This window comes from Vanacampus margaritifer, chromosome 2 (assembly GCF_051991255.1).
Source record: "Vanacampus margaritifer isolate UIUO_Vmar chromosome 2, RoL_Vmar_1.0, whole genome shotgun sequence".
NCBI lineage: Eukaryota > Metazoa > Chordata > Actinopteri > Syngnathiformes > Syngnathidae > Vanacampus > Vanacampus margaritifer.
In genome coordinates this window covers 42,487,609-42,500,152 of record NC_135433.1, presented here as the reverse complement: position 1 = coordinate 42,500,152, position 12,544 = coordinate 42,487,609, and the positions used below count along the sequence as shown (strand labels likewise).

The window sequence follows — 12,544 nt, the reverse complement described above, 5'->3', positions numbered from 1 at the left end:
GTTATTTTCTCTACTTCTTTCCACCAGCCTCCGTTTCCTCTCCCTCTCTCTCTCTTCTTTCCACTCCCATAAAGTCCAGAAGAGTCCAGCGAGTAGAAGATGAGGACTATTCGCTGAGATTGAAGACTTCCTAACAGCAAAGACATACACAAGTAAGTCTAAATCATCATTTGTAGATCCTTATTTCAATACAAGTTGCCGTCCTGATTTTTAAAGTTGATGTTGGCTTGCATCTTTGCATTGAGACGATTTGTGTGTACTGAATTACATCATGCAGGAAGACACATGAGAGGAAGTACACACACAGGAGGCCAGATCAGACAATCGTTGCGTTGGAATATTTTATCATATTTTTGTTTCTCTTCAGTGTATTAAGCCACTAATAATTGGACCAAAGTCCGCGCTCTTATGCATATTGGCTTCAAGTAGCGAAGTTCGAGACATCAGATGAGCATACAAAGAGGATATTGTGTGTTTATGCATCTAAAATGAAACCTTATTTCGGAAGGATTATAAAAAATAAAAAAACAACAACAGTAATATATCCTAAAAGAACAAGACTAACTGTATGTGTGTTTGCATGGATTTTCTCCACATTCTGGGTCGGTGCACGTGCAGCTCCTTGCGAAGTAACAAAGGTTATGGGAGCGAAAGAGGCAGCACGCCATATTGTCTTCATCCTGCTGACTGCCGCAGTACGATGCCAAGTTAACCCAGGTAGATATTCATTTTATTGTGTTTTTCTTTATTTTAGTGACATTTGCAAGAGATACATTTCAGCAACGTAAGATGTTGACAAGTTGTAAAAATACTAAGCTAGCTAACAATAAGCTATCTTAGTACTTTTATTATTAAGCTAGCTATCTTATGTTTACGTGATCAAACCGCGGGAGCTTAAAATAAAATTTCTATATGGAGATATAATGGCAAGATGGATAAAGAAAGCAATATCAGGTGGGTGGGCTTAAAGCGCAGACTAGTGTGTGCGTGTGTGTGGTTTACCCGATGTAAGACAGCAAATACCAGGTAGATATTCATTTTATTCTGTGTTTTTCTTTATTTCAGTGACATTTGCAAGAGATACATTTCAGCATCGTAAGATGTTGACAAGTTGTAAAAGTACTAAGCTAGCTAACAATAAGATAGCTAGCTTAGTACTTTCATTAAGCTAGCTAGCTTATGTGAACGTGATCAAACCGCGTGATCTTAAAATAACATTTCTATATGGAGATATAATGGCAAGATGGATAAAGAAAGCAATATCAGGTGGGTGGGCTTAAAGCGCAGACTAGTGTGTGCGTGTGTGTGGTTTACCCGATGTAAGACAGCAAATACCGTCCGAACAGGCAGACCTTTCACAAGCAGTTTTTAGGCGTAGTCGTGGTGGGCAGCACACACAGCTACACACTCTCCCCACTTTTGAATATTTTCACAGCATAAAGCGGATTCGTCCTGCTGCTCAAATAGAACAGACCTTTTAGCGGGAAAGGGAATACATTGACAGCTTCCCTTAATTACCGGGTAGGAACAAGTACAGAAAGTCGTGGCTGTGACTTTGATACAATTAGCGTTGAAATGAAAATCTTGACATTATAAAGTCAAACATGTGTCTCACGTGGATGTGGTGGAGCTCTGGAAAAAGGAATGGACACTGAAGAGCAAGCCTCCTGAGACTGGCACGTATACAGTGACGCCTCTGTTCCGCTGTAGAGGCCTCGCAGGGCCGCAGGAAGGGGACTGGCAAAAAACACACACACACACAACTCACCTCCACACTACACTTGTAAATACACGGACTGTATACAAATCCATATGGTATGCGAATGTTTTCATGTATCAAGGATGCCTTGTGTGTTTATAGAAATGTGCCGCTATCCTCTGGGTATGACTGGTGGGCAGATTCAGGATGAGGACATTTCTGCTTCTAGTCAGTGGTCTGAGTCAACTGCCGCAAAATTTGGGAGGCAGGTTATTGTTATTACTATTGATACTTGCGGTCTGGAATCTTTGTTATTTGTCTTTCGAAAAATTTGTGCTCACCCTCTTAATCCTGTCCAGGCTTGATTTTGACAATGGGGACGGAGACGGTGCCTGGTGCCCTGACGTTTTGTCTGAATCGGACGGCCTTAAAGAATATCTCCAGGTGGACCTACGCTCGCTGCATTTCATTACACTGGTGGGCACGCAAGGGCGCCACGCCGACGGCATGGGGAATGAATTTGCCCAGCGATACAGGATCAAGTACAGCCGCGATGGCAGCAATTGGGTGGGCTGGAGTGATCGAAAGGGCCGGCAGGTGAGCACCTCAGTGTCATCGCAGTTTTGTACGTCCAGGTACCACTGGATGTACCTTGACCTAAGACTTCAGTCTATTGTATGGTTAACTAGTGTTCCCTCACTTCTTTGTGGATTGGTTATTTTTGTTTGTGATCATAACTTTAGGGAAGGGTAGAGTGGTGGTGGGTGACATCATGCTCATCCCTGTGGACATTTAGTGTTAGCGTACGACACAATTGGGATGGAAACTGGAAAAGAAAAAAAACCAAGAGGCTAGCTTCGAGTACAGCCCAAATTCCAGTTCAGACTCCAAGAAAACTGAAAAAAAAGAAAAAAAGAAGAAGAGTTTTTTCAAGCGCACAAGCTTGACACAGAGGCTGCAGTTACACTTTAGGCCAGAGGTGGCAGTCCCGAGTAAAAAAGCGACTTTAAAGTACCTTTAACCAAAACCAAGTTACCATGACTACGGTTCTCTATTTGCGTAGTTGCTTCTTCTTTGTCTTCAGAAGAAGGAGAAGAGGAAGAATAGGAAAAAGAAGAAGATGAAGCAGAAGAAGAAGAAGACATCAACCAATGCATTTCAAAAAGAAGATGTGTTTAGCTGTGTCCGAATGTCCAAAAGAAAACAATATAGTGCACTCAAAATTTGCCACAATGTACTTTGAAAAATTAAGTGAACACTTTAAAAAAAAATAGTGAGCATCTAGTAAACATATAGTGCGGGGCTGTAAAGTGAATGAGGATTTAGCGGTTAATAGTGGACATTCAGACACAACCTTGCTTACTTGGTTACATTTTAGCCTAGCTATATACAATACAATATTTTTAATTTGATGAATACTAAAACCACATTAAAAACTTGAATACATAGAGTCAAAAACAAGTCAAGAGGATCAGCTAAGAACCTATCACCAATTTACTGATACAATATTTCAGAAACCCTGAAATGTTTCACTTCGAGAGATTTACGTTAGCAAACGTCAATAATGCCAAGAACGTAAACGTCAACATCCACCAAATAGAGGCAGCATTCATTTACACCTGTGTTGCGTTAAGTCTCATGTGCCTCTCCTCTATTAGGTCATTGAGGGAAACAGGAATGCGTACGATGTGGTGCTGAAAGATCTGGAGCCTCCAATTATCGCTCGCTATGTGCGCTTCATGCCGGTGACCGACCACTCTTTGATAGTGTGTATGAGAGTTGAGCTCTACGGCTGCGAATGGCTTGGTTAGTCAGAAGCTTCATTTTTTTAAACTCCCAGTGTCAGTTTGACATTTTGATTATTCTAATTTTCATATCTCTGTTTGGCATTTAGACGGTCTGATGTCGTATAACAACCCAGAGGGACACCAAATGATCTACCGAGGTCTGGATGTCTACTTCAATGACTCAGTGTATGACGGAGCATCAGCTGACAAGTGAGGACATTCTGCAATTGGTCCTAATGTGGAAAATCTTGAGCAACACTTCATAAGTCATATATTTACATATAAATGTAATATCCATTTCGATCAGCCAATGAACGCCCCACCCAAAATATGCAAACTCCACAGGAAGCACACAAATTAACAAGTCACGTGACACCAGGCGGGGGAAATGTCTAATTGCAGTTTCACTCAAGGGTCTACTCACTTTTGTTGCAAATGATTTCGGCACAATATTTTCTGTGTGTTGAGTTATATTAGCTCAGGGGTCAGCAACCTTTACTGACAAAGAAGCCCAAAAATCTGTCAGGAGTCGCAAAACATTGAGAACATTGTGATGAGTGAAACAGTATGTTTGCTAGTCTAATTTACTGAGCCCAAGAGCTAACTAGAGTTGCACCACACAGAAGTATGCAGCATCCACTCTGAGATTCATTTTCTTCTACATTTCATCTTCGTTTTTTGATTTTTAATCTAAAAAAGAAAAAAAATGGGGGGTTGTAATTTTTTTTACTTCATTTTTCAAAAATGTTAGACTTTTCTGCCTTTCTGTTAAATTTGCAAAATGTTTGGCAATTTTATGGACATATGGTAGTTTGCTGCCTCATTTCTTTTTGGGACATTTTATGGCAATTTTTTACTTTTCCGCCTTTTTTGCTTAAAAATTTCTGACATTTTTAGCAATTTTGTGGAAATTTTATGGTAATTTTATAGATTTCTTCTTTCGTTTTTGGACATTTTATGGTTCCTTTTTGAATATTTTCTTTCCTGCCTTTTTCAAAATTTCGGCCTCTTTTTTTTAATTCTAAAAAAAAAATTGGTGGACATTTAATTCTAATTTTCACGATTTCTTCTTTTGTTTTTGGACATTAGTTACTGTACTTTTAAAATGTTTCTTCTTTTTAAAAAAAATATTTTCTGACCTTTTTTATGCAATTTTGTGTACATTTTAAGTTCATTTTCGGAATTTCTTCTTTTGTTTTTCGACAGTTCATAGCTACTTTTAATATTTTCTCTTTTATTGAATTCCCTGACATTTTTGACAATCTCATGGCCTTTTTGTGGTAATTTTCTGCTTTTCCTCTTACTTTTTGACATTTTATGGTCATTTTTAGGTAAAAAAAAAAAAAATCTAACTGACTCTGGCCATTTTTTAATATTTAATTATTCTTTTTTTTTTATCTAAATCATTAATTCATTGAAATAATATTTGATGTAAAAATATGTAAAAAATATGTAAAAAAATAAAATACTCATAGATCCACAGGAGAGAGCCCCTGGTTGCAGACCCCTGTACTAGCTTTACACTGACTACATTATATCGTAGCAAAGTGTAATTTCTCAAGTTTTGGCCAGTGAAAAGATATAATAAAATGTTTACAAAAATGTGAGGCATACTCTTCTTTTGTGAGATATATATATTTATGTATATTTTTCTCATCAATCTCCCTTCCAGATTGACAAAGGGTCTGGGCCAGCTGACCGATGGAACTTGGGGTCTGGATGATTTCCTCCACAGTCACATCTACGGCATGTGGCCAGGGTACGACTATGTGGGCTGGACTAACAGGAGCTCCCCCAAAGGTTACGTGGAAATGACTTTCGAGTTCGACCACATCCGAAACTTCACTTCCGTGAAGGTGACAACAAAATATAGAAAATAGAGTTTGAGAGGGGAAAAAAACCCAACATCTGTAGCTGCTTTAGATTGAAATTTTAGATTTTTCGCCCACAGGTTCACTGTAATAACATGTTCAGTCGAGGGGTCCGGATGTTCAGACAGGCCACGTGTTATTTCCGGTCGAGCTCAAAGTGGGAATCTGACCCGGTGACCTTCAGGCCACCTGTCGACTACGTGAGCCAAAGTGCCCGTTTTGTCACCGTGCCCCTCGGGGACCGTACTGCCATCGCCATCAAATGCCGTTTTCACTTCGGTGACCTCTGGATGCTGTTCAGTGAAGTCGCCTTCCAGTCAGGTGCAACAGGACATTCAAGTCATCTTCCTTCCATAGATTGTTTCTGTCCATTCCTATTTAATTTTGGGGAGAATGTTTGGATGCGTGCTGTCTCGCTCCATCTTTATTTTCTCCCTTTGTCTTTCCCTACTGGCAGGCTCAGCGGTCTACAACACATCTTTGACTCCTCGAAAACATGGACACCCAACGAACACGCTGCCAGGTTAGGTTTGGTTATTCTTCTAAAAGAAGGTCCAATAGATAATTGCTGCTGCTGGATATACTGTAGTATGTGTGTTGAACCAGAAAACACTGATCGATTATACATCTAGAGTTCATTGCTTAAGTAGAATTGGTGCAAAGCATCTCGATGTGATCTATAATGCTTCATTCTATTACAAGGGCAGCTAATTGCATAAAGCAGCTTAAACAGGTTAGCTCATTTTTCTGTGTAAGCAGACAATGCCCCCTGCTGGTAGACTTTCAGATTATTCAAGCATCAAAATGTAATTCAAGTCTCATTTGCGATCTAATTTAGGGGATGATCCAACTCACAAAGTGGATGACAGCAATACAAGGATCCTGATTGGCTGCTTGGTGGCAATTATCGCTATCCTTTTGACCATCATAGTTATCATCTTGTGGCGGCAGGTGTGGCAAAAAATGCTTGAAAAGGTGCGAAACATTCATTTGACTGCAATTATTTTTCAAGTATGCATTTCCAATAATTACAAATGGTAGCTATTATGTGTTTGAATATTAAAGGCATCTCGGCGAATTCTGGATGAGGAGCTCACAGCACGTCTTGCGGTTCAGACTCAGGCCTTTTCCTTCCAGCGCTCCTCTATGTCCTCCTCTCTCTCCACCTCCAACTCCACCTATGAGAGGATCTTCCCCCTTTGCGCCGACTACCAGGAGCCTTCCCGGCTCATCCGGAGATTGCCCGAGTTTGCGCATTTCACAGGACACCTGGGTGAGCTCATGTAGGGTTGCAAAGGAGTCAAAGATTGGATAGTTTCCAGTGATTTTTAGAATAGTGAAGTTAAAGCTACTGAACGCAGAAAATTCGATTTCGAATCGCTACTGCCACCTGTTGACGAAAAATGAAACTGCACACACCCTTTTTGGGGGGGGCTAAGTGTTTTATTTATTTATTTCCTATTTTGAAACTTTTATTGAGACAATCAAAATATAGTTACGTTCAAGAACATATCTTGAAACTGCACACACCCTTCTTAACGTACACAATGTGCACATGACGTCACATCCACAGCCAGAGGGCGGGAATTTCGAACGCGAATCCAGTCTGAAAACTATTGGCCAGAGGCTCGCAGGAGTGATCAATTAGAAGATGTTTCAGTCATAAAAGGTCAAATAAAAAAAGCTATTGTAGAGATATTTTTTATGGAGAATTTTTAAAATATTCCAATTAGAAAGTTTACATGGGAATTAATAGGAATTGAGTGCAATTTAATAGAAAAATAGACTCTTAAAACTGCTGGTTCAAAAGTAAGGTGAAATACATAGCTAACCAATTTTTAGTGTAGTGAGTGTTACATTGAAAGTACTTTAAATTCAGTACACAACAAAATTGCCCCAAAAAAAGCCCACTAGCTTCAACTCCTCAGCCCACCCAAATCCATTATTCAACCTAATACGATGGGTTAAAATGATTGTAAATAAAAAAAATGTTGTTCTTTAAAGTCAAGATTACACAATATAATTTCCTGAATTATATTTAGCTTCCCTGTTAGGAGCCAATTTTTAAAGGGACATTCAGTGATCCCTAGCGCCGTCTAGTGGTCAAAGAAAAGCTTTAGAAGCACGCAGGAGCATGCACACTACGGTGGCTCAGAGAGATCATATTTCGCAAGCCTACCACCAATTGTTATTTTATGTGAGCAAACGAGCAACTCTGAGAGCGACGGCGACTTGTCAGCCGTTGTGAAATGAATTAGCCGGAAGAGCTAACAAGAGTGGCTAGCGGGAGGAGCTAGTTAAATAAAAAGCTAGTAAAAGCTTGTGAGAGAAAAGCAGAAAGTCACAAGCGACGGGCCCGAATCACGAGAGTTAGTGATGACCACCTGCAGCTGTGGAAAGTAAGCTGCGGTCGACCTATTAGGTCCGACACTCGATCCAATAGCACCCGGGCTAACTACATTCGCAAAGTTGTCCTTTGGGCATCTGTAGCAGGAAGATATTTCTTGCATGCTATTGACATAAACAGCCGTGTTTTTTTAAATGAATGTTTGGTTAACCACTAGATGGCGCTAGGGATCACTGAATGTCCCTTTAATTTTGCAAATGTATAGTTTACGCCTGCCCCCCTACTAAATTCCAATTAATTTGGATAAATTCTCACAAATTCCCACAGAAATGTAACCTAGCAATAGCCAGATTGATAATTGTGATTCATTTGCAAACCTATAGTCACATAATCCATTCTGTTCCATTCTAAAGTCTTCTCCCACTGCATCCACTGCAATGATCCCTTGCATGTGTCTTCCGCATTAGGACCGAGCAGCTCCTACAGGCCTCTTGTAGCCAGCGGTTCAGAAGGCGCCCCCCACTACGCCGAGGCGGACATTATCAACCTGCAGGAGTCAGACAACAGCAGCCACTCCATCACAGCTGTCAAGCTCAATATCTTTGCTGGCGTGGATCCATCCATGAGAGAGTTCCCCAGAGACAAACTCACGTTCAAAGTGAAACTGGGAGAGGGGCAGTTTGGCGAGGTGCGTTTTTGTTCTGTGCCTCTTTGTGTTTTGGATGTCTGGAAATGCAGTGACATTGAAAATGTTAAATGTGTGCGGGTTTTATTTAGGTGCACTTGTGTGAAGCAGAAGGCATGCAGGCTTTTTTAGATGACGACTCATCTGGAGAAGGAACTAACCAAGCACCTCTACTAGTCGCTGTTAAAACACTGCGAGAAGATGCCAACAAGAATGCGAGGTAATTTGCCAATTATCTTTGATTCAAAAAGAGGTTACGGTACAGATAGTTTTGTAAAAAAAAAAACATATATATATAATAATAATAATAATAATAAAGAAACTATGATAAAAGTAAAAGCTGGTTTACTTGAGTAAAAACAAATACAAACTCTGAAATTTTCTTAAAGAAGCTCCCACTAGTCTAAACGTGGCATTGGAATGTGAATTAAGCGGCAAAATCCACCCATTTTGCCACCTGACATCACAGTTTGTCTCCGGTAACGACCGATCACGGATCACCTGTGTCCTGAGCTTGGGCATGTGACATTCGCAAGCTGACCCGTGATTGGTTGTCATGAACTGGTGGATATTCAAACTGTTGCCATCATTTTTAATGCTCTTGGTTCTTGCTGACTCACAACGTATTTGTGCTTCATTCAAGTCATATATATTTATCCAATTTAGATTTCTCTGTGCCACACCTTAGGAATGATTTCCTCGAGGAGATCCGAATTATGTCTCGTCTGACCGACCCCAACATTGTCCGTCTGCTGGCCGTATGTGTGGACACAGATCCTCTGTGTATGATCACCGAGTACATGGAGAACGGAGACCTCAACCAGTTCCTCTGCGGCCTCAGACTAAAGGAGGTTGATGAGGACTGTGAGGCAGGACGAGGGGAGAAAGAAGAGAAGAGTATGGTTAGGTAGGTTCAATATCCTTTCATGTTTATTTTATCGCCAAGACACTTCAGTGCTCTATCAGAAATTCTTTTTGATTGAAGTTGTCAGGTTTTAATATTAGATTGTATTGGTGTGAAATGTTTTGGATCAGACTGTTTGTGTAGTGTTCCCCAATCACCACTGGATGGGGAATATCACAATATGAAACTCACAATAGGGTAATTATCACAATATTGTGGGGATGTTGGCCATATAAACAAAAGCTCACGATCTTGTAAAAAATAATAATAATATATATATATATATATATATATATATATATTTTTTTTTTTTTTTAACTCATTCACTGCCATTGACGGCTATAGCAAATTAATTTGGACTATTTCTATTAGTTTTACTTTTACTTTTATTAACAAGAGTATGAAAACCTAGAAAAAAATGATTGTACATTTAGAACAGATATAAAATTTGTGATTAATCAGGAGTTAACTAGTGAAGTCATGTGATTAATTACAATTAAAAAAATTAATCGCCCGATGCCTCTAATAAAAAAGAAGATTATTACGAACTAGAAAAATTCCCGCGGAAATTTTGAATGGGACTGCTGACTCTTGTAAATGAGCTGAACAGTTTAAAATTTAAACCACTGGACTCGCTCAAGAAATGTGGAAGTTAACCATAATCAACATCAACTAAAAGTATCTCACTGTCCCTGAAAATGTATTTTAAAAAAATGTAAATGAGCTGAAGAGTTTAAAATTTAAAAGACAAAAATCGGTCAAGAAATGTGGAAGTTAACCATAATCAACAGAAACTAAAAATATCTCACTGTCACTTTAAGAGCGCACACACGTTTTTGACTTGGAGCCGTCACGCGCCCCACATTCCATTGAGATTGTATGAGAGGCGCACCCCTTGAACAAAAGCCTCTCACGACTTAACGGTTTGAGATACAGATTCAAGAAATGGCTCGTTAGAACGGCAAGGGTTTGGGGAACACGAGCATGTTCTCATTTTTTTAATCGGATAAAAAATGACCAAATGAGAGCAGGTTGAAAACGTATGATTTATCAGAAATGGAGAGAGGAAGGCGCCTGAAATTAACATGTAAAAGACAGGCGAATTAGTCCGACTTTTCTTGCTTAAGGTGAAAATAAAGGTACTAAATGACACCTTAGCCAAATAAAAGTTAGTTTGTCTGAAAGAAGACACTCGTGACTACAAAATGTGAGAATTTGACGTCTAGTGAGAAAAGATTGTGGCCATGGTGACGAGTTGAAATGAAATTTTTGGAAGTACATTTATTTTGTTCCCGCCACTCTAAAGTTAATTGCTCCACTCTGGCACTTGCAATACACAACAATGGGAGAAGGCTATTTGTCTGCTGTTTGCTCACTGTCTTTGAACCCGCACAGAGGGGAGAGCTTACATTCCTTAAAAAAGATTTCGACACTGAGCTAAAGATGGGAAAAAACTAACCACCAGAGGGTGTTAGAGCTGCCTTTCTAACACATGCTGATTTTAATACGATGACATGATGACGATGACATCATGGCAATTTTAATATTGTTTCTTTCTGACCTTTGCTCTTTAGCTACAGCAAACTAATAGACATGGCCATGCAGATAGCCTCCGGTATGAAGTACTTGAACTCTCTCAACTTTGTCCATCGTGACCTGGCTACACGAAACTGTTTGGTGGGCAAGAACTACACCATAAAGATCGCAGATTTCGGCATGAGTCGCAACCTGTACCGCGGCGACTACTATCGGATCCAGGGCCGAGCTGTACTGCCAATCCGCTGGATGTCTTGGGAAAGCATTCTGCTGGTGAGTGGTCTGAGGGACGAGTGACTCAATCCAATTCAATATACAAATATGTTTGCGTATCTGATTTCCAGGGTAAATTCACCATGGCTAGCGACGTGTGGGCATACGGGGTGACTTTGTGGGAGATTTTGACTCTTTGCAAGAAGCAGCCTTACGCCCACCTTTCTGATGAGCAGGTCATTGAAAACACAGGCGAGTTCTTCAGGGACCAAGGCAAACAAGTGAGCGTCACACATATTATAGAATCTTTTTATCCATACTTAAATGTCACAGATTGATCAGGTCTATTTGTATGTGATTTGTTTTCAATGACAATCATTTTGTCCATTTTTTCAGGTCTACCTGCCCCAGCCACCTTGCTGTCCCGACGGTGTGTATAATGACTTGATGCTGAGATGCTGGAGGCGAAATGCCAATCAGAGGCCAAGTTTCCAGGACATACACAGTCAGTTGGTGGAGCACCTGGCGTAACAGATACAGGGACAAATCGTTTCTGTCTACTTAGCGTAGCCTGCCTGGTCAGAAATTGTTCTGTATGAATGTTGAGTCACAATCAACCCTGCAAATGTTATCCAGTTGTTTTAAACTAGTTTGCGACAAAGGGACTGTATATATGGTAATAAATGTGCAGAGTACATCTGAAGATACCTTTTGTATACACTATTCTCATATTAAAATTACTCAATGTATTTATTATTTTGTACTGCCTATTTGGTGTCTATTTATAGGTTAGAGTTGTTATTATTGCTGTTTGAAACATATTTGGGCAGCTTTTATAATGTATTTCTATTTTCATAAACCATATATTCTGTATAACCCATGAATAATGTGTAAAAACTTTTTGGTTTTTGTTTAAAAAAAAAAGGTAAGCATAGATTTTTAAACATTTGAATGTTGGCTTTATAATTCTAATATGACCCCGTGTTTGGAACACGTAGCAACGGAATAAATGAAAGTATAAAAAGATTAATTTTCCCACAATAAAGGACACTCATCTAACACTTTGGGACATTTTGACCTGCTTAATCTACTGAATGACAGTAAAATAGTTGTTGTTAGTCTGTCTGCCTATTTCAACATTCATTTGATGTGTGGATTATAAATACTGTATGTTTAATAAATTGGTTTTAGATTACAATGACTCAGAAATTGAAGGTGAATTTTAATTTTGCAAATATATACAGTATATGATCTGTAAAGCATTGTTTGGTAAATTGTGGTAAATGCTCAGGCCTGGTTCGATTTTAAAGTAGTGATATGGACCCAACTGCGTCATTCTTTTGCTCCACTAGAGGGCAACAAGCATTTAAACGCCTCTACACAGACATGAAAATTATTTATTAGGGTGGAGGTTTTTAACACCCCTGCAAAGCTCATTATATTTGAATTAAGACAATAAAAATTGTGTTTCTCTTGTAAAGGAAATCGGGAGGGCAAGAAAG

General features: G+C 39.5%; 1 protein-coding gene across 1 annotated transcript; it reads left to right on the top strand.

The window, feature by feature from the left end:
* The first annotated feature begins 660 nt into the window (after nt 1–660).
* LOC144043773 (discoidin domain-containing receptor 2-like) lies at nt 661–12,097 on the top strand. The gene is made up of 16 exons (XM_077557738.1): nt 661–717; nt 1,862–1,964; nt 2,059–2,296; nt 3,358–3,505; nt 3,594–3,696; nt 5,159–5,342; nt 5,438–5,678; nt 5,815–5,880; nt 6,196–6,332; nt 6,423–6,630; nt 8,172–8,392; nt 8,482–8,609; nt 9,078–9,296; nt 10,868–11,102; nt 11,174–11,323; nt 11,439–12,097. The coding sequence occupies exons 2-16, from the start codon at nt 1,864–1,866 to the stop codon at nt 11,571–11,573; spliced, it is 2,514 nt and encodes an 837-aa protein (XP_077413864.1). The 5' UTR covers nt 661–717; nt 1,862–1,863; the 3' UTR covers nt 11,574–12,097.
* The last annotated feature ends 447 nt before the right edge of the window (nt 12,098–12,544 follow it).

Bases quoted from the DNA above. Each gene is read 5' to 3' on its own strand.
- LOC144043773 (XM_077557738.1), top strand. From the start codon at position 1,864: ATGTGCCGCTATCCTCTGGGTATGACTGGTGGGCAGATTCAGGATGAG. The intron at 5,343-5,437 runs GTGACAACAAAA...TTTCGCCCACAG, and splicing joins GAAACTTCACTTCCGTGAAG to GTTCACTGTAATAACATGTT. The intron at 5,881-6,195 runs GTTAGGTTTGGT...GATCTAATTTAG, and splicing joins CCCAACGAACACGCTGCCAG to GGGATGATCCAACTCACAAA.